Genomic DNA, 27,870 nt, shown 5'->3' with positions numbered 1-27,870 from the left:
TTAGTATATACTACAATACGTTTTATACATGAAGCCCACACACAGCATATTTGCAATCTTATCCCGATTAAGCTGTTTTAGGCAGTTTCAACTGCAAAGGAGGACAACATTTTAAATATTTCATAACACAGTGGCCAGAAATGTAAAGCTATTTTAATCATCATGTAGAGCCACGGTCAAGTTGCATTTTCAAACTATGCTTCAAACTATGTTTTAAAAGATTTCCGGTATGTTTTCACCTAAGATCTAGCTTTCTAAATCAGTATTATAATGCAATGTCCAAAAGTTAATATTATCAGAGAACACAGTTTGCCGCAACTCTTTTGTAAATCTATTATAAACACATTTGTAGGCATTGTTTGCAATAGATTTACATATGAGGTCTAGATTTTAAACATGGCACCAGAGTACCATACCCAAAATGTATATGAAATGGTGTCCTTTAAAGAAACCTGTAATGAACCTATAGTATACTCAAAGGTAAAAAAAAAAGATAAACAGTAGGTTTATTTGGGGTTTTCTCAAAGATGGCATGGTTAATGTAAAGATCGCTTTGTCAAAACGTAAGCCTGCCTGGCACATAATGTTCTGCTTTCAAGTGAGAAACCAACCCAAAAATATAAACCTGTGCAGGTTGTGTTGTAAGCCTCATAGTAAACCTATAGCAAATCTCTAACCTGTCTTAAGCTGCTATGTAAGCTTCCTTCTTTTTTTCACACAGTGGATAAAAAACAGAGGGGTGTTTTTTTTTCTCTCTCTTGGAGATGTTTCTTATTTTTCAACAGGAAATGGCTCTGAGAGAAGAGACAGGCTCACAGGCTCTCCCCCTCCCCACACACGTGCACATTTTCAGGGGTGCCTCAACCACACACTCCCATTCGCTCTGGACGGGAGAAGCAACTGTTGCCAGATCCTTCGGCCAACAAGGGAGGGGCATCAAGAGGTCTTTATGCCAACAGCCACATCCACCTCTTCTTCAGGCTGCAGGGTGTGCCACTGCGCAATGGGTCTCCGAGGATTGGCCAGCATGTCAGACCAATGGCGCAGCTCGGCCCCCGTGGCGTTGCAGCCCACAAAGATCTTCCCGATGGCTTCGTTTTTGCCCAGTTTGTCATAATCCAGGACCGTCAGAACAACCTGGACTTTCTGTAAAAGGGGGGAAACAGGCACGATCAGCAGCAGACGAGCAATAGGTTGGCTTAACCCTCTCCCTCCCCACCATTTCCCACCTACAACTCTTCCCGTTGTTTACTCTCTCACACAGCTTGGGTTCCAGATGCATCTTTGTCAGATTGCTTGGGGAAAGCACTTGGGGAGTAGAGGTGAACAGCTTGCCGGTGTATAGTGGCTGGTAGGTAAAGGATTAAGCATTCTCCGCTGAAAACTGCACCCTCTCCCCACCACTTTGCCAAAACAATTGGGTCCTTATTATCAGAAGGAAACTTGGCAAGATTTAAGTGCTTTTGACCTGGGGAGAGGTTGGGACATCTAATTTTAACGAGGCTGTGTCTTTCCAGCTCCTTAAAGCCTGGAGCTTTTCAAAGGGTTGCAGTTGAAGTGGGAGGGGGGTGTTATCTATAAAAGAATGGTACATAACCCAGAACTAGCAGATTCTATGGTGATTTGAGGATTTCTACTCACAGGAGCATATGAGGGATGCAGTGATTATTCCTTTTATCAATTATTCTTTTAAGAGTGAGATTGGCATAATTTGTAATAGCAAAGAAGTGTTCTGAATACGTCGAGGGTCTTTCCAAATGTTATCATTAATCCACCCGGGGGGGGGGGGGAGGATGTGCAAGCATTTTTACAGCCAGAATGCTCAGAATGAAGAAGGATCCACAACAGCTCAGCACCCAGGCAATAATAATAGCAACCCAGTTAGCTATCTGAACATGTAGTGGATCAGTGATGAGAAACAGCAATATGTCCTGACTTGGGCCCAAACAAATACACAAACTTAGATGCAAACTAACCAGACAGAAACCCCTATGCAAAATTCAGCACTTGTGCATAAGTGAAAAAAAAGTAACTTTCTAGCAAGATTGCAAAAATATTTGTCCACGCATCTCTAGTTCAGAATTGGCTGCCTTTGAGTGAAATGGGGGTGAGGGTGGAGAGAAGGGTGGGGGGGGGGTTACCTGGATTTGTTCAAATGGCACCTCAAAACTGAACGACTCGTTGTAATAGGGATTCAGTGTGTTTTTCTTAATGGTTGTTTTCTTCTTCTTGATACGTTTCCCTCCTTGCATGAGATGGATTTTAACATAGGGGTCTGGGATAGGAGTAGAAAGATATTTCAGGATCACACAGGCGTTCCGTTATGCAATGTATCGTGGGTGATCTGTGTTCCCATCTTCCCTACCACTCATGAAATGTGATTTTGATGTCTATTGAAGGGCCGCAGCTAAGAGCTCTCTTATTTGCAGCTGCAAATAAAACATTTTAAGTGTGTTGTAAAGTGCAATATACAAATGTGACACTGGATGGCAAAAGTGAGCTATGGCAAATTCAATATATTTTTTCAAAACGTTTAAAAAAAATTCACAGCATTTTTAATATGTGCGTAGATTCCATACCAAGCGGCTATCCAGATGCCCATGGGGTGATGACAATGATTATCCTTTTTATTATTTATATCCCACCCATCTGACTGGGTTGCCCAAGCCACTCTGGGTGGCTCCCAACAAAATATTAAAAACACAATAAAACATCGAACATAAAAAACTTCCCTATGCAGGGCTGCCTTTAGATGTTTTCTAAAAGTCATAGAAAACATCATAGTTGTTTATCTCCTTGACGGTAGGGTGTTCACGCCACAGCAGACAGTAAGACATACTGAGAAGGCCCTCTGCCTGGTTTCCTGTAACTTTACTTCTTGCAATGAGGGAACCACCAGAAGGCCCTGTGAGCTAAACCTCAGTGTCCGGGCTGAACGACGCTCCTTCGGGTATACTGGGCTGAGGTCATTTAGGGCTTTAAAGGTCAGCACCGACACTCTGAATTGTACATGGAAATTTACTGGGAGCCAATGCAGATTCTTCAGGACCAGTGCTGTATGGTCTCGGTGGGCACTCCCAGTCACCATTCTAGCTGCCGCCTTTGGGATTAGTTGTAGTTTCCAAATCACCTTCAAAGGTAACCCCACATAGAGCACCGTCGCACCATGTGGAGCTGGTAGACGGCCTCCCTGGACACAGAATTAACCTGCGTTTCCATGGACAGCTGTGAGTCCATAGCAACAACACCCTCCTCACCTGTGATTCCCCAGCAACAGTGGAAGTTAAATATTGTCTGTCGAGGATAAGGTTATACTGAGCTGGGAGGGACAATGCTCTAATTCGGTATGCAACAACCACCACCACCAATTAGACCCACAAATATGAAAATTTACTTGTAATGCACTTCAAAGAACAAATACATATTTTAAAAAAAGAGTAGCAAACCATAATACCACAGCACAACTGGTTATAGATCTGCTTCAGCCATTAAGTCTTTTTTGCAAATGCCCCCATTAGTCATAGAAACATAGAATCATAGAACTAAGTCTTTAGAAAAGGTTTCCTACAAAAGGAAACCCAGGCTGTGGCCTGATTCAGCTTACCACAATGGCGAGTTCTTACCTGAAAGGCCCCCCACGTCCATTTTTTTCAGGTTTTTCGCTTCTAGCACAATAACTGTCAGCTTCCCAGCCGTAGGGACATACCGGAGAGAAAAGCAGACGTCTCCCAGCTTCTCATGCTAAAGAGAGGAAAATAGGGCTAGTTTAGAGCTAGGATGGAAGCATCAAGAGCCAATCGCCGTATTCGAGGGGTGGGTGGGTGATTTGGTGCAGGCAAAATCCTTCAAACAGTTGTCAAGCTCCTCCCTGCCATCCACAGGATGTCAATTCTGTGGTCAGGACTCATGTGACCCTCCTCCTCGCAGCCCCAGTTGTTGAATCATGCAGACTCCACACGCCAGCGAGGTGCCATAGTTAGAGTGTTAATAAATGAGAGCGCAAAGTCCACCACTGGCCTAAATTACCTCACAGGTTTGTTGCAAGCAAAAAAAACGAAGAGTGCAGGAGAGCTATGTGTGCTGCCTTGAACTCCTTGGTGGGATATTAATGTTAAATAAATGGGATGTAAATGTAAATAAATACACAAGTAAAATCATCCCAGCTATCTGATGTCAGCTGTTTATGGGAAAGTGGCTGTTGCTGTTGTTATTTCTCGCCCTTCACCCTAAGGTCCCAGAGTGAATTGCGACAATCAAAACGCAATGTTAAAAACAGTCTTGAACAACTCACAATCACAGAAATGAGGTGGGTCCTACAAGTATCAAAAGCTGGGGTAATAAGCCGTGAGTTCAGAATTCACCGAAATAATATGTGAAGGGCCCCAACTGTGATGCTCAAACCTGCTTTCAGAGTCAGGCACTGTTGAAAGAGGGTTCATACTGATCGATCCCTACCTCTTCTTTCTCCGCCGACTGCAGGTCCCGCCACTCTTCAATGACGTGGGCCAGGTCCACCGTGTTCATGGGGATGCGTATCTCACCAATGGCATCGTGCTTGGAGAAGCGGTCAAAGTCGTAGACGGCCATGACGAGGGTCTTGCCGCCCAGTTCCGAGTAGGGGACCTAAGGGCCAAACACACCACGGGTTGATTAAAATGGCAGGCGGCATTGCAAGGGTGGGGAACCTCCCACCTGAGGGTCAAATGTGACCCTCTGGACCTATCAGGCTCTCAGAACTCTCAGCAGGCCCCACCCACTCTGCACAGGCCACACCCCCTCACGGGCTCTGCTTTGCTCCCTGAGTGTTTTGGCCTGGCTGGAAGGTGTCCTTCAACTGTGATGATGCTTCTTCCTTGCCTGGATGGAGGATTCGAAGGGACTTGTGAGTGTCTGGGTAGGCATTGGCTACTGTCCTAAGGAACAATTCACATTTGTTGCCCTGCCCACTTTTGCTTCTGGCCCCGCCCACCACTGATATATGGCCCATGGTAGTTTGCCCTGAAGGGAATGTTGCGTCCCCCTGCCTCTGTGCTATTGGTCGATTCAGTGGTAAAACTGTATGTGATAGGTTGGGGAGGGAGAAGAGGATCCACAAAGTATGGGGAGAAGCCAATGGTAAAAAGGGAAGGCGATGGAGTAGATGGGGAAGAAATGCTCAGCAAAGCTCAGGAACTTTGGCCAAGATGGAAGAGGGAACATGCAGAGGACAACTTGCCTTAAAAGTGAAGGACTCGTTGAATGTGGGGTTGAGGGTTTTGCGGTGCACTTTGGTCTCATATTTCTTCTTCTTCTCTGGGAGCAGGAAGACTTTGACGTAAGGGTCCGAGGTGCCACCGATGTCCAAGGCTGGCAGGTCAGCAGCTTGCAGAATGCCCACCACCAACTGGGAAAAGGTTTAAGAGGAACAGAGGTAAGCTACCTTGCCTTGGATCAGACCACTGGCCCGTCCAACCCAGCTGGCAGCACTGACCATCCCTACCTGGGTGCTTTGGAAATCATAATCAAGTGAGTACTGGAGTTTCCCCAGCTTCTCCTGAGGCTTTTCTTCCTTGGGTTCCTGCAGCAGAGATGGATCCAAATCTTCTATCTCAGGCTGGACCTGGGAGGGAGGGAGAGAGGGAGGGAGGGAAGGGTCAGAGCAGCCACCAGAGAAGTATTAGTATCAAAGAGAGCAATCCACACCATATATCTAAAGCAGGGCCGTCTCGTCATAGGGGCTGGGTGGCGCAGCACGCCAGGGCACCGGGCCCCCCAGGGGCGAGCCCGCCGGCATACCAGGCGCCCCCTCCCCAACCCGCCCCTGCCCTCACAGGCAGGCGGGTGGGCACTCGTGCGCCGGCGGGCGGGCTGCAAGCCGCCCGCCCTCCGGAGCCCCAGCTGGAGCACTGGGAAGGGCGTGCAAAGCCCCGCGCCGCTCCAGCGCCATGCCCCACATCCCCCGCTCGCCCACCTCCCTCCTGAGAGCCGGCACGCCGGGGGCACCGAGGGATCGCTGCGCCACGGCGGCCGATCCCTCTAAGATGGCCCTGATCTAAAGTACTCCATGCTCTTTCCCACCCCCCCCAAAGAACCCTGGGAACTGTAGTTCCCCCTCACACTGCTAATATCCTCACTGCCCTTAAAAAAAACTACATGTGCTTTTAAGGTATGGTGTGGATCTGCCCAGAAATGTTGACGTGTGTAACAATTCTTAAAACGCGCGTGTTGATCAGGTATATAAAATGTATTTTGGAGGCACAGAAGCAAGCGCCTAACAGGCAATGCTAAATTGATAGCAGCTTTTTGTGTAGTTCCCTAGTTAAAAGTCAGTTTATATATGGATTATGGGTGCCTGCATGCGTGGAAGTTCAGAAATATCTTAGGAAAGCTACGACTTCCCCTGGTGCCGTGAGAGGGAAGCAGCCGCCAGCCTTGACTCACCTTGTCGATGTAGCTCTTGCCCAGTTCCTTCACCTCCTTCATGTTGATCTGGGCCTTCACTTTGTCTTTGCCTTTCTTGCCTTTCTTCTTCTTGCCGCAGCATTTCTTACAGGCGCAGAAGCAGCAGCAGAGAAGCAGGAGGCCGGCCACTATGAGGATGGTGGCCAAAGCCCAGGGCGGGACTGGAGAGGAGCAGGACAGAGGGGAAGTGAAGGCGTGTGAGGTTCAACAGCTTTTCTCTCTTTGGGGACATAATATATATACAGTGCATCTTCTAAGTTCTGAAAGCATGTTAGTTAATGCAAGAATCTTGACGACAGCCCAGTAAAGCACACCCCACACCCATGGCAGAAGGGGAAATATTGGTTTGCCTAATTACTGGAGGAGTTGAGATTTAATTGTGAAACTTCAGGGGTGGGGGGACTTTTTCAGCCTTCCCTTCTTGAGCAACTTCTGTAAGATATTCTGCTATAGTAGTTGCTTTTGGTCCTCGAATAAAAGAATCCTATTGTTCCCTGAGCTGAAATGGAACTTACTCCCTAATAAGCACGCTTATGATGTAAGTCCAAGCTTAGTAGTGAGGCCATTTCCCTAAATCCATCCGTGAGCCTTCCAAGCCCTTCATCCACATGACAGTATCCTCGCAGGCCCTTGCAAGCCTTCCTGCTTTTGGGTCACTGTCACATTTGGGGGGGGGGACACCTCCCATTTCCTCCTTCAGGCCTAAGCTCTGGCTTCTTTCTCCAGAGTCACCTAATTCCACGGAGCTCTGCCTGAAGAAAAATCTCTTTGTCGATTATGCATCTCAAAAGGTTCCACTGATTAGGCCAGGGAAGAATAATACAGGCAGCTGGACTGTTATAATGTTATATCCACATGTGGAACGTGGAACAGATATAAAGCGTTCATCTAGGCCATGATGGGGGCACTAATCAGGGCTATGTATGCTTTGCATTAAAACTGTTTGCCAATCCACACCACACCCTTTAGCTTCAGAGATTTGACCAATCCAAGCCCATATATTTTTAAGCAGAGCTCCACGGCGGCAGGAGGGGGTAAACAAACTGGTATTTCAGTAGTACATTCTGCAAGCTTGCTTTGCTCCACTTGTGTGGAATTAGAGGACACACACAGTCTTTGCAAAAATTAAAACCGAACCCTCATTTTAGTGCCAAGAAACACCAGCGTATGCGACTCAGATAGATTAGGCATTGTTTGTATAATATCTGATCACCGAAGAATTGATGCTTTTGAATTATGGTGCTGGAGGAGACTCTTGAGAGTCCCATGGACTGCAAGAAGATCAAACCTATCCATTCTTAAAGAAATCAGCCCTGAGTGCTCACTAGAAGGATAGATCCTGAAGTTGAGGCTCCAGTACTTTAGCCACCTCATGAGAAGAGAAGACTCCCTAGAAAAGACCCTGATGTTGGGAAAGATGGAGGGCACAAGGAGAAGGGGACGACAGAGGATGAGATGGTTGGACAATGTTCTCAAAGCTACCAACATGAGTTTGGCCAAACTGCGAGAGGCAGTGAAGGATAGGCGTGCCTGGCGTGATCTGGTCCATGGGGTCATGAAGAGTCGGACACGACTGAACGACTGAACAACAACAACAAAGTATAATATCTCGATGCCCTCTCAAACCCGTTTCGTCAGACCCATCCTCCAAGCTGAAATGTAAGCTCAGAAGGTGCTCAAGCTCTACGTACTTGGCAGGTCGCCCAGCTTGTTCATGAACTTGTCTTTCAAGTCAGAAAAAACGTTCTCTTTGGTGGGCATTTCGGTGGCATTGAGGGACGGCTCCATCTGGGACTCTGTCACCTCCGAGTCCACCTTGGCTGACCTCCGGGCTGCATTCATTGTGGAACCTGGAAGATGAGATAGAGGGAGGAAAGGCTAATTTGTTAACTACTGATCAGGTACAAACAACAACAAAACACACAACACCCTGTGCAGTTTAACACTATTGACCCCATTCCCTAAGGTAGTGTCCCTCCCTCCCTTTTCAGATCCTTTCTTTGTTTTCCCATCAAGCCTTTGACTTGTCCCTTTACACCTTATACCTAGCTGTAAACAGGTCCAAGTTCTGGAGCTCTGCGATGCATCTCTTAATAGGTCACACTGCCATCACCTAAGATAGGGGTAGATGACCTTTTTCAGGTCCAGAATCTCTTCTGGGCAACCTCCCAAAGCCCAGTGATGCTCACAGCCAGAGGCAAAAGTGGGAAGTGCAAGAAAACCACCTTTGTACAGTGGGCTCGTTTCTACACAAACGTACACATTCACCCCTCCTTGCCCTCCATGTAGTCAAGCAAGAAGCATTATCTGAGAAGGACAAAGTAATTATCAAGCCTCAGGCTTAAAAAGGCACCGCACCCCTGGGGTACAGAAATCCACATGTTCTGGAACCCCAGGGTTTCCCAGGATTTCTCATACGCAAAGGCTCCCCATATTGCTCCAGGCATTTGCACTGTATGGATAGACAGATGGATGCAAGGTGGAGTGGGGAAATCACTCAGCACAGTCCTGTTTTTGCTGCTCATGTGTTCTCCATAACTGTGAGAAGAACATCCAAATAGAGCTAAGGTTGCTGTAAGAAATTGTGAGGTCCTATATATGACCCTGTGGTTGGCATCTAAGGCCCTTCTCTGTGTGCCACCTCTACAAGAGGTCTGGAGGTTGGCAATGCAAGAACTGGCCTTTTCAGTGGTGGCTCCCCACTTGTGGAATGCTCTTCCCAGGGAGACTTGCCTGTCAACACTTTTTATATGTATTTTCAGGCACCATGCAAAAACTTGCCTGTTTTATCCAGGCTTTTGGCCCTTAATTTGAAGGTTTTTCAAGTATTTGTGGCCTCTTTTAGTTGTGCGGGATCTGCAAAGACCTATGCTTAATTTTTAAAAAAGTTTTTATTGATTGTGTTTATTGTAATTGGTTTTAGTATTTCTTTTGGGTCCTGGAAAGAAACGCAGATCTTTAAGCTCTGGCAAGATGTGGTTGGCTCTACAAGTCTCCGTTAATAAGCTGGCTGCTGTATTCTGAGCTAGCTAGAGCTTCCAAATGATCTTTCAAGGCAGCCATCCAATGCATTTGTCTTCTCTCTTGAATAAGCTTAGAGGTGTACAAGGTTATAATAATCCATTATTCATTTTTATTGTTTATTTTTCATTCATTTCCGTTTCCATCCATTCATAATTAGTTCATTCATTTGTTGCTTTTCCCAGTGATTTTGAAAGTAATTTCAGTCAGTCTCCTGCTGGCTATAACTTTAGTAATGGTGTCCAGGGGAGCAGTTGCATTCATCTGCTGCAGCAAAGAGTCTTGTTGCATCTGAAAGACTGACCCATTTATTCAAGTACAGTCAGGGGCATCACAAGGAGGGGTGGGGGGTGGGCCGCCCCTAGTTCCAGGGGGGGTGACACTTTGGCCACCCCTCTCACCCTGCCCCGCTGGGCGGGCCCCGAACGGGGGCATGTCGCCTTTTCCCCCTTCCAGCGGCTATTTTCCGGCGGGGGGGTGGGCCAGCGAGGAGGGTGTCATGCTGGGGGGGGGGAAGGAAGCAGAGCAGGCGCATTCAAGCGCCTACTCTGCTTCTCTTTTTCCCCTTTCCGCCGCTTTTTTCGGTGGGGGGGGGCGGGCCAGCGAGGGGGGGTCATGCTTGTCACCCCTCCTTGCTGGCCACCCCTCCCACCGAAAAAGCCGCGGAAAGGGGGAAACTCCCCCTTTCTGCATCCATGTGCGTTGTGACAGCAGCACAGAGGCTTGCTACGCCACTGAGTACAGTAGAAGCTTTTATGAACGAGAGTTGCATCTGATGAAGTAGGCTGTCACTGTGAATGAAAGCTTGCATCCTAATAAATATGTTCATCTTTAAGGCACCACAAGACTCTGTGCTGATTTGCTCCAGAAGAACTAAAGTGACCACCCCTGTGTAAATTGTTACCAAACTCTTTGTTGTTTCTATAACTTTGCCAAAATACAATAGAAAACCCCCAGCTTTACTGTGAGATAAACTGAAAAGGACTGCTTGGCTCCCTATAACAGAGCAAAGAGAAGGGTGAGAGGAGATGTAATGAGGATGATTTACATATACATCTGGGGGATTAATACAATGATGCGATGGGTGGGGGGGGAACTAGGTAAAATGAGCACATGGATAAAACCATAAACGATTTCACTCATTGGCTGTCTGGTTTTCTGGATCAGTTGCCCCAGGTTTGCCTATGCAGAATTGTGTTTTGATGTGAGATATTTGGGCAGGGTGTGGGTGTGGAATGCATTAGGTCATTCTGAGCTAAAGTTTCTCAGAATGCATTTTTTGGGGGTATAATCTCTGACACACACACACCCCTCTCCTTTTTCTCAGAGCCTTAGAAAAAGAAAGCCAAAGTACTGCAGAATTTTCTCTGAATATTCTCCATGATTTATTTGGTTATATTAATGTTTTTTGGTGGGTGGGTGGGGTGGCTACCACCCCCAGGCACACAATTCCCTGAGCTTTGCTAGGTCCAGTGCACTGGGGAGGGTGGAAAATGGTGGCTACATGGTTAGCACTTGCAGCAGCAGCAAAAAAATAAAATAAAAAAGACTCTTGGCGGGGGGTGGGAAGAGAAAAAAACTACCAAGGCTAATTGGTGAGCCCCCATCCTGAAGAAACTGGGATAATACATCCTCTCCCTGGGAAAAATAAATCACTGAAAATGTCTGAGCCCACCCTCCATTTCTCTTCCTTGAATTTGAGAGGCCATCTGTGACCAGCACTATGTGCAGCAGAGTGTGGAAAGTGACATTATTGGTTTGTTTTTGTTTTTATTATATATTTTGTGTTTTTTATATTGCAATTTTATGTTGTGAACCACCCTGAGATCTATGGATATAGGGGTGGTATACAAAGGTCCATATAGTTAAAGCTATGGTTTTCCCAGTAGTGATGTATGGAAGTGAGAGTTGGACCATAAAGAAGGCTGATTGCCGAAGAATTGATGCTTTTGAATTATGGTGCTGGAGGAGACTCTTGAGAATCCCATGGACTGCAAGAAGATCAAACCTATCCATTCTTAAGGAAATCAGCCCTGAGTGCTCACTGGAAGGACAGATCCTGAAGCTGAGGCTCCAGTACTTTGGCCACCTCATGAGAAGAGAAGACTCCCTGGAAAAGACCCTGGTGTTGGGAAAGTTGGAGGGCACAAGGAAAAGGGGACGACAGAGGACGAGATAGTTGGACAGTGTTCTCGAAGCGACTAGCATGAGTTTGGCCAAACTGTGGGAGGCAGTGGAGGATAGGGGTGCCTGGTGTGCTCTGGTCCATGGGGTCACAAAGAGTCGGATACGACTAAACGACTAAACAACAACAAATACAAATTTTGATGATGATGATGATGATGATGATAATACTTCGTTTGAAGGCAGGAGCCTGAATCCTTGTGCTCTCATCCAACAGAATAGCAATGTTGGGAAACCTTAGCCTGAGGGCTGGATTCTGGGAGGCAAAATGAAATATATATATTTGCACAGTTGGCTAACTTCTGCACCCCCCATCTCTATCCTCCAGCCAGGCAAGCATGAATCCTTATCCTATCAAGACAAATCCCAGCCAGGCAAAAGCACTCCTGAGGAGAGTGCGAGTGAGGAGTGTGGCTTCAAAGTCCTGCGGGCCACACTGGAAGGTCTGGAGGGCCATATCCGGCCTGAGGAGCTTCCCCATCCTTGCAAAAGGCTGTAGTGTATCTACATTGCAGAATGGGGCGTGTTGCTTCTCCTTCATAGTCTCCTCTCTCGCAGCTTCTCTGTCACACACACACACACACACACACACACACACCCCTCACTCAAAAACAAAGATGTTCCCTTCTGCTGAGAGCCATCTTGCCTGAATAAGGGTTTGGCGGGGGGGAAGGAAGACGCAGCTGCCGGGGCGCACGGACTCCCGCGACAGGGAAGCCGCTGATTGGACGGGGGCATCTCCCCTGACGCTTGATGGACAGAAAGGCAACAGCTTGGCGAGGCGGGAGGGAGGGAGGGGGCGGCAGCCCCTCGGGGACTTTCCTTCTAATCAGGCAGGCAAGCAGGCACGTAACGCAGGGACGCAGAGCTGGATTTCAGGACCACGGACAGCAGCAGCAGCGCCCTGCGGGCATGGAGTGGACAAGTGCGCTATTGATCGCCTTAGCAGAGAGCTGCCCCTCCTCCTTCCCTTTTAAGACACTCCATCTAGAGAACCCAGGCGTCCTGAGTGCAGCCATCCCTCCCACCCACCCCCACCCCAATTCCTTCTGTTACTACCTAACCTTTCCAGGGAAGATCGGAGCCTGGCTCCCAGCCACTCCCCCCTCCCTTTTAACTCACTAGCCTCCCCCCCCTCGCCCCGCCTCTACAGTGCAAACCACTCAAAATGGCCTTCTCCCTAGATCCCTTTAGAGTGGTAATGATTTCCACTCTAAATAATTAAGGAGGACCGAAAAGAGCTGGGTGCGGAGGACGAGAGGGAGCCCGAGGGAGCGCCCGCCTCGGATTATCATCCACAGCGCTTGGCCACCGTCTCTCCGCAAATCAGACTGACAGGCCGTTTCTCTTGCTTGGACACTCCCGTTTATCTCCTGACAAATAGGCCGGAACGGCCTCGGGATTCGAAAGCAGCCGCCACCCGAATAAATGAATAAAAGAGCACAGCTCAAGCCCAACTTGCTCCTGGCGGCAGCATTTGAACTCAAGACCACTTTAAAAACATCATCATCAACTTTCCTCCCCTCCCCCATTCTGTATGTGGCTGAAAGGAAAACATGAAAGAGGCACGGAAAGACTCTTTGATTGGGGGTTTTAAGGGCGCTGTTCTGATAGCCACTCACGGGAAAATTTACTTGCGCGGTTATGCAGAAGCTATATGTGCTTATAGTGGTTATGAGAAAGAGCTGTGAACAAGAAAGCCTGCATTTCAGACTTCAGCTCAGCCACATAGATAGATAAATGGTGATCTGCTGTTAGTATTGATTGCAGATGCTGCTTTCCACCATTTTAATAATAATAATAATAATAATAATAATAATAATAATAATAATAATAATAATAAAACATCAAATGCTAGTCCTACTCAGAATAGACCCATTGACGTTACCGGTAATGACCATGATTAATTTAGGGGTCTACTTTGAATAGAACTGAATACAACCCACGCTGTACAATCCTGGCTTACAGGCAGGGCTTAAAGCAGCTCCTGTTTCAGATATAATTTGTATCTGGCTTAGCAAACCTCAAGCGTATTGCATAAAAATGTGGTGGAAAGAGCAGGGAAGGGGACCATGCAAACACACTGGTTATTCGTGGCCCAATAAACCATGGTTTATTTTACTCACTGAGATCCTTCCGTCTGAACTGGGCTACTGTGTGCAGGAAGAGTTAACTACAGTTCAATGCACATGAAAGGATGGATGTTTGATAGAGAGGGGTGGATATTAGGGGTTTTTCAATGAAAAGAAAATGGGAACTGCATTTAACTGTCCATAGATTAAAAATAATAATAATAATAAAAGAGAGAGAGGGATTTAAAATGTTATTACATAAATGACACTATTTATTTTTATACGTGAAAGGGACCCAGTTATTTAAATACACTGTGTGGGCTTGTTCTGACTGCCATGAACAGTGATGTTCACAGTCTATCAGGCACAATTTTACTTTTAAATATTGTTTCGGTTTTGATGGAGAAACTGAACGGAAGAGAAACGGCGTCTGTGGAGCCGGAAAGACACAAAGAAATCAATGGGCTGACAGATGTTCTATTTATTATTAGCAGAGAGCTCTGCACTTCTTGCTCCTGCCCTGCCCATCTCCACCTCCTGTGTCTGCCTCGCATGATAGGCCCTGAAGTCTGTCACCCACCTGCCACACTCATTCTGCCTCCCCGCCTCTGACAGCTCACAGATGGGCTTGGCAAAGCTTATGCGCTTCTCCACAGCCCAAATCCTCGAGACATTGTTTCAGAAGCAAGGATTTAACACCTTGCAGCTGCTGTGAGGAGAAAGGGATGCTTGAGTGCAGGAGAAGGAGAGATGATTCGTGTCTTTACCAGGGGATGGTCTGGAGGCAAGCGATGCAACTGCCTTGCTGTAGCTAAGCAGGTCTGGGCCTCACCTTTCCTCCATGGCAACACTCAAGCAAAGGGAGCATTGCCGGGTCTTCCAGGGAATCTCTCATCCAGGCACTGAACAGACCCAGACCTGCTAAGAAACTGCATCCTGCGTCTTCTGTGCTCCCAAACTAACACCCTCCAAACATACTGCCATTGCAGCTACACAGGAAGGAGTCTTATATGGAGTCAGACTATTGATCCACCCAGCACAGTACTGTCAACTCTGACTGGCAGCAGCTCTCCAAGATTTCAGGGAGGGAGCCTCTCCCAGCCCGATGTAGAGAGGCAGGGGGCTGAACACGATACCTTCTGCATGCCAGGCAAATGCTCTACCACTGAGGCAGGGCTCTGCCCCCCAAAGGATCACAGTATCTGCTGTAAATGGGTCTTAGGTAGGACTGGGTGACATCTGGTTTTCAACTTCTTGATGTACCACCAGCTAAACACCACAATATACTGATATATCACAATGTCTGAACTAAAGATGGAGTTGGTAGAGGCATTGGCTGGCTTCACAGTTTTTCCCACATTGTGATTTCTGCATAGCACACACACACTCACTCACTCACCATGATCTGCAATATATTGCCAGCTCAAAATTATGACACTGATATCACGACTTCAAACCAGTTTGGGACAATATATCAATATATCACCCAGCTCTAGTCCTAGGTTAGAAACTGTTAATCTTGTGGGATGTAAACACAGAGCAGTCAAAACATATGTAACTAGAAGTAGGTGTGGTCTCACCTGTATACAAAACTCTTGAGACCAGACGCCATCTCTCCCCCTTTTGGATTCATCTCTTCAAGGAACAAGGATGCCAGAGCCCCGGTGAAGCCTGCTCTCTTATGGAGCTAGCTTCACACATGTAAATTACATTTATCTAAGCTAGCCTGCCTTCTGAGACTGTACTGTAACTCAGGATGAAAAGCTGTGAGTAAACTCTTTTTATACTTATAAAGAACACTGTATTGTGTCTTTACTTTTAAGAGGGAAGAAGGGGAATATACCAGGAATATATATACCATGTTATTCTGAGGCTTTAGCAAGCCTGTGTAACCGTTCCTGCTGTGCTTTAGAAAGGGAATGCAACTCTGCTAAGTTTGGAGCTTTTTAACACAAGCTGGGATAGGATATATTAGACAATATATGCTCATCCACATTGCCAAGCATTCCCACAAATCTGATGTGGTGCAAACAGTGCTCTAAGCAAAAAAACAAACATCTCTTGTGGGTCCTGCTGATCTTGGTTCCACAAAAACCATACTTCCCCCCATATGCATACTCATTTAGCACCAACCTCTCCTACCTGTGGCCAGGCCTCTGCTTCCTCCCCCCTTTTTCTTTTTAAGAGAAATATATGAAATAATATGATATGAGAAATTGAATGTACCTCTCTGAGCATGTACAGAGTGGTTTCCTTTCACCACTGCATCCTGTCCCCACAAACAACAGGACCTTCCTTCCCAAGAAGACAGCAGGACTCTCAAATAAATGTCTCAGTTCCATGTTAACACAAGAGGAGACCTGCTGGATCAGGCCAGAGACCACCCAGATGCCTACGAGAAGCCTGAAAGCAGGCCCAGGGTGCAACAGAGCATTCTCCCCACTTGTGTTTCCTAGCAACTGATATTCAGAGAAATACTGCCCCCCATACTGTAAGTTATTTGGTCAACACCTGTCAGGAATGCTTTGATGGTGTTTCCTGCTTGGCAGGGGGTTGGACTGGATGGCCCTTGTGGTGTCTTCCAACTCTATGATTCTATGAACTCGCTTCCACTCCTTCAGCCCCACTGCTCTCCCCGCACCCATCTTGCTTTTCATGTGGCGGTGGCAGGGAGAGGATATAAAGTGAGGCATGTGCAGCCTTGATAGATATACGTCGAAAGATGGTCTGTGATGTAAATCAACTTTAAATAGTGGCCTAAAATATTGTTGGATCTATATTTTAGTAGCCTATCTCATAGAACTGATACCCGAGTCTAAATTTTATTAGTTATATCTATGTTTAATCAATGATTTTAAGGACATGGTTTATATTTTTTACATTGTTTTTACATTGTTTTTTTATAAATGCAAATATCTTGTTTTATGCTGGTCTGTGACCGAATAAAGTACATTCATTCAAAGTGAGGCACATTAAAGAAAATGAATCTCATTTGCTTAAATTTGCCACATTTATTTATTAAGCTAATTACGGAATCTTGGTCTGTGTGCGTGTGTTTTAAATTCAGATTTCCAGAACTCCTGTTTATGCAACAGTGTGTGTCCTGAGATCAACCCTCTTTTTCTCCCTCCCTCCCCCCCCCATCATTTCCTGGACGAATGCGCAGTGACACCCCTCTCCTCCAAGCTCCAGCGACGCCTTCCCAACCCCGGGGCCTGTTTCCAACTTGTCCCCAGATTTCCTGTCAGCTTCAGCTTCACTCCCCGTCCTCCAGTTTGCTCATCCATACTTCACAAGGCTGTCAGAAAGGAAGAGTCTTGCTGGGAGGGAGGGATTGGGGGTGGGGGGAAAACCGGGCATTTCCTAGGAGAAGTCGCTTCCTCTCTTGAGCTGATTGACTTGGGTGTGCAGCGGAGGGAATCAGATTAAACAAACTAAATTCTTCCCCCTCTCAAAAGTACTTTCTCTCATTTCAGGCCTGATTTAAGTGCTGGAGTTAGTGGTGTTTTAAAGGCAGGCATAACAATAAAACTCTGAGTGGATTGGGGGAAAGGATGCATGCAATTCGTGTGTAGCTATGGAGGGAACTCCCTTTTCTGTGGGGGTGCAGGACTCAGCTTCTACAGCAGGGATGAATAACCTTGTTTTTTCCTGTTGAGAGCCATATTCCCCTGGGGGAGTGGGCAATGGTCAGGGAGGGGCTACATGCCTGCATCGAGCGGTTGGCAGGACCAGAAGGGAAAGTGGGCGAGGCTGCTCCTCCTTCTTCCTCTCTCTTTCTGCCACCGCTTTTCTCTCTCTTCCTCATGCCTTCTTGGCCTCTCTGTGTACCACTCCTTCCTCTCCCTTCTCTCTGTGTCAACCCTTCTCTCTCTCTTCCCCTCTGTATCACTTTCCCCCCACTACCCCTTTCTCATTCTCACACCCTTCTTTTTCCCTGCCCAGTGGGCTGACAGATGAGAGAGTTCACTCTTGCCAGATCTTCTTCCACCATCCCCTCCTCCTTCTCTTTCTCTCCTTCTGGGCTCCCCTTCACACACAAAATTAGGCTGAAGGTTTTTCCTGCAGTTAGGCTGAGGGTTACATACATGCAGCCCTGCTGCGGGCCCTCGCAGCAATAGCCTGCTCCAGTACAAACACTTTAGCTATCCCTGTTTACAAGGGACAGTTCCCATTTTCTAATCATGACCCATATTGAAATACAGTCTCTGTAATCCCCACCACCACCCCTTTTGGGGTTAAGGACTTTTAACATTTGTTGCCAGGGCTAGTTGCAAGAGCAATCGTGCTTCGAGATTCAGCCACCTTCTCTCCCAATTAACACCGAGCAAGTCAGCGAGTGTATCTCATCTCCAGAGAACGTGCATGTAAATTCCTGCACATTAACATTAAGGCTCGGAGCACTGAACTGCTTGCCATCTCACCGGCTGCAGCTTCACGCATTGTGTGTGAAGGTATCAGCAGCAGCACATTACTTGGGTATCTTCAGCAGGGATGAAGAAGAACCTGTGGTCATCTCATCTGGATGCTGTTGGCCTGTCTGTTGGCCATGATGAGTAGGGCTGATGGGAGCCTGATTCAGACAACCTCTGGAGGATCATAAGGCCCCGTCCCGCCCCCTAATCATCAACATTGCCTGTTGGTTTGTGAACCCTGGCTCCTGACTCTTGTCTCAACAGCACTACTCTGAACATCCCATCCACTGAGAGGAGGAGGAAGTCGGGAACACTGTCTTCGAACAGAGGAACAAAGCATTAAGACCTTGCTCTTAATGCTGTAAACAGCAGGGAACGTAATAGCCAGAGTGGATGGCAAAGGCCCAGGCTCATTTTTCCCTCTCTCCCTCTTCCCCCTCCAAGAGCAGATGTCTTACCAGATTAGCAGTTTCAGTCTCTTGCCTTGTGGGTGGCTCACACTCGCTCGCATTACACGTTGTGAAGTGTCAAGGAATAGATTTGGGGGGGGGGGGTAAGACAGAGAAGAGCATTTCCTTGCTGAGCTGGTGGTTGTTCCAGCAAAGGTTCACCTTCTTACCCCACAGATCTTTGGGCTCAGTCAGTCTCGCACGGCCGGCCCTACTGTGAGACAGGGTGCACCAGTCTGTTCCAGGAGGGAGATTATAGGGTGCCACTGAAGAAGAACAATTTATCAATTGCCTAGTAGTTCATTATTAGATGATCTTTCCCTCACACACACTACTAAGTTTGTAATGTTTTGTAGGGTCAACCCAGTCAGATGGGCAGGGTACAAATAATAAAATTATTGTTGTTGATGGTGATTAGATCAATCATTTAAAACTACCCTGTTTCAAATAAAAATGCAACTGCATTCATATATATATATATATATATATATATACACACACACACACACACACACACACACACACACACACACATATATATATATATATATATATATATATATATATATATATATATCTCACACAAACTTGGGATGGGGGGAGCCAGCTTCTCCATTTGTGTTCTAAGATGGCGATGGCTGTGCAACAAGAGTCATGATGTCTGGGTACTACATCCAGCATTGGAAATGGTATAACTCTAAATACCATATTGCTCAGAATCACAAGTAGGGAGAATTGCTCAGGTCCTGCCGGTGGTCTTCCCAAAGGCCTCTGGCTGGCCACTGTGAGAACAGGATGCTGTGGACTCGATGGGCCTTTGAAGTGGGCCTTCTTATGACCTTATGAGCACAGCCAGTGAAGTATGTATCTTTTCCCCTTCAGCAATATTATTTATTCACAGGTGCATTTATACAGATGTAATAAATTGCAGTTGTCTTCAGTTCATCAACTAGAACTCAAACAACACGTCCAACATCCTGTTTTCCCGCAGCGGCTAAGCAGATGCCTCCAGGAAGCAAACAAGCAGAACCCAAAGGCAATAACCTGCTCTAGCTGCTTGTCTAATCCTCTGAGGTGTATTATCCTTGAACATGGAAGCCTATTTAGCTTTCGTGGACAAATAGCTGCTGAGGGCTTTGAAGCCGACTAAACCAGGAATCACCACCACCACCACATGGCAATGAATTCTGTAAGTTGATTTTTCAAAATAGGATAAAGGTAAGGGAGCCATGCTTGTTTTTACTAGGGTTGTTTATATACTGCTCTTAATTTACATCAGGGGGTCACCAACAGTTTTTAGGGCCATTTTTTTTTAAGTACCATGGGCACAACCCACTCTGATCACTTCTTGCTTAGCTTTCTTCCACCCAAAGAGATAGAAAATTCACACGTGTGTACTCAGAAACACACTTCACTTTCCCAAGGTATCTGTGTAAAAGTTGGATCCTGCAGAATTCATCCGAGCCATGAAAAGCACATAGAGCTGAAACAGGAAGTGAGAAAGAGCACCACTCTTTCCACTTCCTCCTTCATTTATGTTTTTTTCAAGGGAGAAAAAGGTATCCATCCAGCCATGCAAAGACCTCAAGGGTCCCATGCCACTAACAGGTACCACATTGGCAACTCCTTATTTAGGAAATCCCAGACAAGGTTCACAAATCAGGATGTTCAGTCTACATCACAAAATCAGCCTCTTAGTTTGTCAAGCTCATGGATAGGCTGCTTTGAAGGCTTATTTTGGCGACATTTTCCCTCTGGGGGCAGCAAGTAGGGCAGACACAGACAAGGTCTCAGCATCCCAACTAAGACTGTGCCATAACTTTACAAGTAAGGAAATATTGTGTGGCATCAGCACAGAGCTCATCCAAGTGGAGACAGCAGAGAGAGTGCCATAATTACATCACAATGGCCGTGCCAGCCATTCTATTCAAAGAGATTAACACAGAGACAAACATTTCAGGCTGACTGCCAAACAAATCCCCCAAACAACTGGTAGCCAGAGGAGTAATGAGTTAGATTGTTAGAACATGGGTGAGGCCTTTCTGCTGAGCCCTGGCCTACCACCACCTAGTGAGATGGGATCTGGAAAGGAAAAGAAGTGGCAGGAATATTCAAGATCTGTATTATAAAACAAATCAATGCTTAGACCTTCTGCCTGCATTCAACAGATCAGAAGGATGGCATCCAAATGGCTGCAAATTAGCTAACGGTTCAAAATGTTCCATGCAGGAAAGCTCTTGGAATTCAAGAACAATTTCCGCAGCATTCTATGGTGGGATCCATTCTTTTTGGGGGGGGGGATTTGTAAGCAGAGTCAAAGCTAATGACATTGCTGGGTTCAATGCAGGGCTGGCTTCTCAAACCATACGGCACAGCAAGGATCCTATACAGGTCTACCAAGAAGTCATTCCTCCTGGATGGAGTGGAGCTTACTTTGCAGTCTTTGTTTGGGAGACACAGAATCCAGAGGCGAATTTAGCACAGTGTGTCTGGTTCCATCGCATCGGGCGCCCGGCCTAGGGGACAATGCAGAGCACCACAACTATGATGGAGTGATTCGAGCAGAACAGAAGGTGAGAGGTGGGAAGGTACCAAATTGTAGCCTCACACAAGGCACCACTGAAATTTGAAAGACCGGAGTCTGCCTCTACTGAATCCCACCCCTGTCTGAAATCTGCACCCCAGGCTTGGTCAGCAGGCATCTTGCTGAAGCTAAGGAGGTCTGGATTTTGTAAGAAGTCCCTGGATGGGCAATTATCCAGGCAAAGACATCCATGCTGCTTTCAGTTTCATCATGAAAGAGAGGTGGAATATAGATGGGATGGGATGGAAACATATCCCGGAAAACGTAGAAGGTGCCAGTGGACGGTCATGATTTTTGAGAGACGGAATCAGGAACATAACAAAACTTTATGTTTGCATTCAAAGTGGATTAAAGCACCCTATTGTCCCAGTGAGACAGATCCAATTATAAGTCAACAACGGGCCTTTTGCAGTTTGGAAAGCGATGGGGGAATGCATTGAAATGTGTGGGGTGGGTGAATCACCAATGAGAAAGATGTGTAAAATCAGGAGGAATAAAGGATGGAGGTTCACAGTTGCCTCATGACAGCCCTGTAAACAGATCTGAACAAATGCTCCACAAAGACTAGATGTAGCCACAGCCTAAGCTTTGTGCAAGCAAATCAGAATGAGTGCTCAATAATAAATAGGTCACCTGGAGGAGCCCAGAGTTCCTGTTGACTAGATTGAGCCTGCAGGAACATTCTGGAGCTCCAGCTACGAAGGGATAGGTAGGCTGACTTCAAACTATTCTCTTGTGATATTAAAACCAGTGCTTTGAACTCCCTGTCAGGCTCATAGCTCAACATCTCACAGGGCAATCCTCTCTTTGTCTGCTCAGAAGGAAGTCCTATTGACATAAATGCAGGCATGCCAATTCTAGGGGGTGTCAGCCCCCTCAATATTCATTGGCAGGCAGCTCAGGACCTTCCCCCCCCATATTGAGGGGGGTGGAGGAGGCCGAAATGCCCAGCTGAGTGTGATGTAGCATCAAAGGCAGGTTCCTCCTAAGCGCATGAGAGGGGGTGCCGTCACTACTGAAGCTCCGCAGCACTGGGCAAGGCCTACTCCCGATGACACACGCACGCTGCACCACTGGGGGCCCCCAATCTTTGACCCAAGACAGTGCCTCTGCTCCAATGGGCTCTACTCCCAAATAAGTGTTCATAAGGTTGCTCTGTGGGTCACTGAGCTGCTTTAGGAGTTTGTAACAAATTCCCAAGGGGTAGCTGCCTTCTTGCAGCAAAAACAAGAGAACAAGGCGAGCTCATGCCACAATAATGTGTCCCATCTCCGCTGTTCATTCAAAGCAGTATCGAATCACTTAAAACAGTCATATAGCTTCCCCCAAAGAATCCTGGGAACTGTAGTTTGTTAAGGGTTGCTGAGAGTTCTTAGGGCACCCTTATTCTCCTCACAGAGCTACCATTCACAAAGTGATCTAACACCGTCAATTCTTCTCGGCACCCTTAACAAACTACAGTTCCCAGGGTTCAGTTTCTTGGGGGAAGGGGAGCCACTGATGTTTAAAGAGGAATCACGGTGCTTCAAAGGTATTGTGCCAGAGAGGCCTAGGTTTGCCAGTCTCTAAGGCAGGGGTGGAGAACCTGCCGGATGTTGTTGGACTACAACTTCCATCAGTCATGACCACTGACCATGCTGCCTGGGACTGATGAGAGGTGGAGTCTAGCAACATCTGGAGGGGAACAGGCTTTTACCATTCCTACTTTAAGGCACCACATGCCTCTGATGATTTTAAGTGTTGGTGTTCAAAGTGTGTGTGTGTTTGTGTGACAGAGAGAGAGAAAGGAAGGGAGAGAGAGAGAGAGAGAGAGAGAGAGAGAGACTATACCACTATACATAATACATATGATTGGGTTGGGAACATGATTAAATATGTAATCCCAAAAGATGCCCAGCTTGAGAATAACAGCACTGTTGGTTGCTAAGCTCTTTCCAGTTAACCCTCAGCCCGCCCACCCCACTCCCTGCATCAGGAAATGACAAAAGAGGTGTGTTTGACCTTAACCCTCTTTCCGGCTCTAACTTGCTCCCTCACCTCTCAGAAGACTCAAGACCCCTGATTTCCTCCCAAACCTCTCACCCGCTGGATTTCTTTATGTATTTTAAATCAAGGGATGCTGGGACATCACCAGAGGCATTCCTTTGAATCCCAGGTGCAATGTAGCTGGCTGTTTGTTTACTGGTGAGACACTGGGGGGGGGGGAGCACTCTGCACATGGCTCGGAATGCTCTTTCTCACTACTCCAACCTTGGTAGGCACTGAAAGCGGGTTCTGGCCAGTTGTCCACTACGAAGCCCAGATCAAATGCCTCAGGGACATACTGGACTGGTGGCATGAGCTTAAAGTCCTAAAATCTGGCTCAAATTAAGCCCAATAAAACCAACCGGATCCTTCCAGAGGAATCAGGACAGTGGTGGCCCCTGCCCTTTGGGAGTGGCAGGGTAGAAGGCAAGAGGCCCAAACAGTAGGTGGAGCTAGAGAGCCAATGAGGGGCAGGACCAACCAAGTCTAGATTTGCATCCCCCTCTCCCCTGCTGAGTTCTCTTCTTCCTAAGGAAAAGGTGGAAGCTAGCAGCCAGCTCTCTCTCTCTCTCTCTCTCTCTCTTCCCCCCCCCCAGCTTTTAAGTAAGAAGGCAGGCAGGTGGAGACTGACTGAGGGCAAACTGAGGTCGGTGGGCAATGCCCCATTTGTCCTAACAGAGCAGCCTCCACTGAATTAGGAATTCCCTTTTTTGCGGGAAATTCCCCTATCAGTACTATAGTCTATAGTATAGTACTGGTGGGGGGGGGGGAAGGGAAGGTTGACAGCTATGAATCTGAGTGCCCCTCTTAACCTCACCTGCTCTCATTCACTCCTGTTGAAGCTCGTTTCAGGGGCTCCCTCCTCAGATTTTACTGCAAGCTCTGAGCTCAAGGAAAACCATTGCACACAGTGGAGACCTGCTGAGAGTCCAAGCAGAGACTCCAAGCAAAGAATGAGAGAGAGAGAGTGTGTGTGTGTGTTGCAAAAGGGGCAGAGATGCAGTTTCATTCACACACACACACACACACACACTGTACTGTATTTTTCAGTGTATAAGACGCCCCCTATTTTTGGCAACTCTAAATTAAGAAAGCACCCCCTCAGCACTACCCGTGTATAAGATGAGCCCCAATTTTAAACCTTTTTTGGGGGGGGTTTTAAAAAACCTAGTCTTGTACACGGGAAAAATACGGTAAATGCCTGGCTGAGGACTGGTGTGGCTGGCTTGGCGATGTAGGAACATTCACAGCAACTCTTTCCATCTCCTTAGGAAAACTATGGCAACCAAACGCAAGCCTCCTCTTGGAGCCATTTGCAGGGACACACGCGCACACCATGCGCAACACGTCCTTTGCACAAGCAAGGTCTGCATCCCTCCCTTCCACCTCCTTCCAAGAGTAGAGCATGCACAGAGTGCTTACGAGTGAAAAGAAAGAGGTGTGGTTGGGAGAGGGGGCACCTCCCATCTTTTCAGAAGCCGCACAAATCTAGGAGCCCTTGGCTCACAGCCCTGCAGGAACAGAAGCATGCTGAAGTGTTAACCATGTTAAAGGGTCAAGCGGTTAATAATTTTTTGAAGCGCTGCATGGCCTTTAAAGCTTAGCTTTGCCAAGGCAGAATGTTCCCTTTTTACAGATGAGGGACTAAGTGACTTGTCCAAGGCCACACACAAGTCTGTAGTGGAGCAAAATAGCTGGTCCCCCCCCCCCATTTTCTACCCCTTGTGTCACTCCAGATTTCACACCCCAAAATGAAGTCCTGGCTGCAATTGCTGTCCTCAAAAGCCAACTCACCTTCTAATAAGTGGGAGGGACAATAGTCCATTTCTCGGTTAAAAGGCTCTCCAGATCTTTCTCTGCCTGAGAGGCTTTATCTCAATGCCTGGAAGAGCCCTGTCTGCTTAATTTCTGCATATCATGCTATCAAAGAACCAAGCCAGTTGTTTTGCTTGTTTCAAAAGCGGCAATCCTAACGGGCGTGAGGTTTGTTGTATTGCGTTGCCTTCTTTTTGATGGTTGGATTGCTGTGCTTCTAACAATTGCACCATAGGCACAAAGTTAATGTGTGGAGCCCCCCCCCCCGCCCCCAGCTACATAAGGATGCAATGAGGAGAAAGCTTCACCTGTTGAATTCCTTGCCTGTCAAAGAGGGGGTTAAACAGCCCTGCCATGAACAAAGGTGAGAAGCCAAAGCAGACATTGAAATTTAGCACTCCTATATTTCCCTTGCTAATTACAGGTTGGGGGGGGGGGTTGCTTGGTACTCAACAGCTACTCTGGCAACATGTTTCCAATTAATCCTGGTGAGCCGAAATCGAAATTAATCCCTTTTAATCACTGTCACTGAGCTGGGTTAGCTCAGTCAGTAGAGCATGATACTCTTAATCTCAGGGTCTTGGGCTTGAGCCCCACGTTGGGCAAAATATTCCTGCATTGCTGGGGGTTGGACTAGATGACCCTCGAGGTCCCTTCCAACTCTACCATTCTATGATTCTATGATCCAGTTTGATATTGGCCTTCCGCATACAGAGCATGCATGTGTAGTATGGGTAGGAGAGGGAGAAGTTGGCAAAGCAGGAGATTTGGTGTTTCTTAAAAGGGGCCAATCCTGCCTGGACACCCTGAAACGCCCTCTCCATCCTCAGCCAGTGTAGCATAGCGGTTAGGGTGCCAGAGGGCCCTGGGGAGGCCTGGGTTTAAATCTCTGCATTTGGCCATGGATTTTTCTGGGTGGCTTTTACGCAGTCTCCATCCTAAACCTACCTGGCGAGGTAGCTCCCAGCATAAATTAGGGAGGAAGCCACAATGGACAACACTTCGAACTCTTTGGAGAAAGAGTGGAAAACTCATGCCTGCCTGCCCCCCCCTCCCCGCAATTCACTCAGTGGTGAGATGCTCTCTTAACGTGCTCAGACGCACTCTTAGCATTACTTCCTATGCTACTACAAAGACAAGGCCTATTACTGAGAGGAAGGCTCCGCCTGCCCTGACGCGCATCGAGTTGGAAGACGCCTCCGTTCACCTCCGCGAGCTTTCTGTGCGTGTGTTAAAGTTTCGCCCCGCCCTGGAGACAACAGACCACAGCTTGCCTCGCCGTCAATTGTGGATGGTAACTCCCATGGGCTCAGACGCCAGACCGAGGACATTATTCCCAAATGAGCCTCTTTCGTCTCCTGCCTTCCCGGAGGATAGCCGAGCCACCGGGGATCCCAAATCTTGCAGCCTAACCAGGTTCCCTGTCGAAGTCTATCTCCCCAAGGACAGGGCAGTTGGATGAGTCTCGCTTTCCCCAAGCAGTGGCTGTTTCCTTTAAACGCACCCTCCCTCTCTCCAGCCAAGCAACCCACACACATCCCTTCCATCTCCTGCACGGTTGTGGATCGGGAGACCCGCATCTTCCCCTCGACACGCACCCTCCCTCTCCCATCCCCATCAGGGGTTGCTGGCTTCCTGTGCTCTCAAGCCTTATAGATGGAGTTCATTTATTTAGATGGGTTTAAAAGGGGCGGGGTGTCATATTTGCAGCATGCGAGTGTGTGTGTTGTGGGGAGTGGGGGTCAACTGGCCATGCCCCATTGAGCTGCCGTGGGAAGGTGCCATAATCCTTTTACCGGTAAGTTCCTGCTCAGCACCCAATTCTTCAAAATCACAATTGCGCTTTCTGTTGACCGTTTTTCCACCCGCTCACCCTTTTCGATGCCAACTGGGTCTTGCCTGGGTACTAACGCCCTCCTGGGCCTCAGTCTCCACCTGGCATCGCTTGGGTAGGAAAAACAAGCGAGCGTCCTCCTCCGCTTCCACCTCCCACCTAGTTCCATCAGCTGTGCAAAGCTCACCGGTCACGTCTCCCTGTTCGCCCTGGACACAGGTAAGCAACCTGCCTTTGTTCCCCAAGCTCTGGGGGAAGCGTCCCCCTTTCCGGGGGAAGGGGTCCCCTCCCCTCTATTCTCAAGATCCCATCCTGCCCACCCTTGATGGCTTGAGAGAGAAAGATATATCCTCTCAGGCAAAAGGAAGAAAGAGAAATTCAACACAACTCATAATCTCTTGGGTGCAGAGCCACCCTCTTGCACAGCACTTCTGGCTAGAAAACCGAAGTCCCAAAGGGGCGCATCTTACCCTTTTCTCTTCCCGCTTTCTCGGCAGAAGAAGTGAGGTTTGCTGGACAGATCAAAGGCAAAGATCGGACGGAGGCAAATCAAAACAGTTCTTCTCTTGAAAAGGAGCAGCGCCAGCGAGGAAGAGCGCAGGCTGGTAGTGTTTTATGCTTGTGTGTTTGGGGAGAGCGAGCGAGAGCGCGCGAAGGAGCTGTCCGCTTTCCGTGGTGCTGAAACGTTGCTGGCTGCGGGGTGGGGCCGGGAAGGAAGAGGTGGGGTTAACTAGAAAAGTGAAGAAAGGAGGGGTCGAGGGGTGTGGTGTGTGTGTATGTGTGGGTGTGTGTGTGGGTGTAGCGGGGGCGGGGGAGGAGAAGGGATCTTCGAAATGGCGAATTGAAAACAAAGCCAGATCAGTTCTTAGAAGCATTCAGGTGTTTGTGGGTCTAACGCCGGAGGAAATCTTTTGAAAGTGATGATAAGAAGATGGCGGGGGGCGGAGGGGGGCGGAACTAGCGTTAGCAGGTGGAGACCCACCTCACTGTTTAGGTCTTTGTGAGAAAATGACCGAGCCCGAGAGAGCTG

At 47.6% G+C, this 27,870-nt stretch overlaps 1 protein-coding gene across 1 annotated transcript; it reads right to left on the bottom strand.

Annotated features, from left to right (window-relative positions):
• Window positions 1–752: 752 nt before the first annotated feature.
• SYT5 (synaptotagmin 5) lies at window positions 753–27,626 on the bottom strand. Its single transcript, XM_033169646.1, has 9 exons — window positions 27,311–27,626; window positions 8,133–8,291; window positions 6,421–6,602; window positions 5,480–5,599; window positions 5,216–5,383; window positions 4,456–4,623; window positions 3,624–3,741; window positions 2,142–2,275; window positions 753–1,146 (listed from the first exon to the last, which is right to left on the bottom strand). Exons 2-9 carry the CDS (start codon window positions 8,281–8,283, stop codon window positions 937–939), a joined length of 1,251 nt encoding a protein of 416 aa, XP_033025537.1. The 5' UTR covers window positions 8,284–8,291; window positions 27,311–27,626; the 3' UTR covers window positions 753–936.
• Window positions 27,627–27,870: the final 244 nt, after the last annotated feature.

This window comes from Lacerta agilis, chromosome 14 (genome assembly GCF_009819535.1).
Source record: "Lacerta agilis isolate rLacAgi1 chromosome 14, rLacAgi1.pri, whole genome shotgun sequence".
In the NCBI taxonomy this organism is placed as follows: Eukaryota; Metazoa; Chordata; class Lepidosauria; order Squamata; family Lacertidae; genus Lacerta; species Lacerta agilis.
The sequence above is the reverse complement of the archived record's forward strand: the minus strand, read 5'-3'. Positions and strand labels throughout refer to the sequence as shown.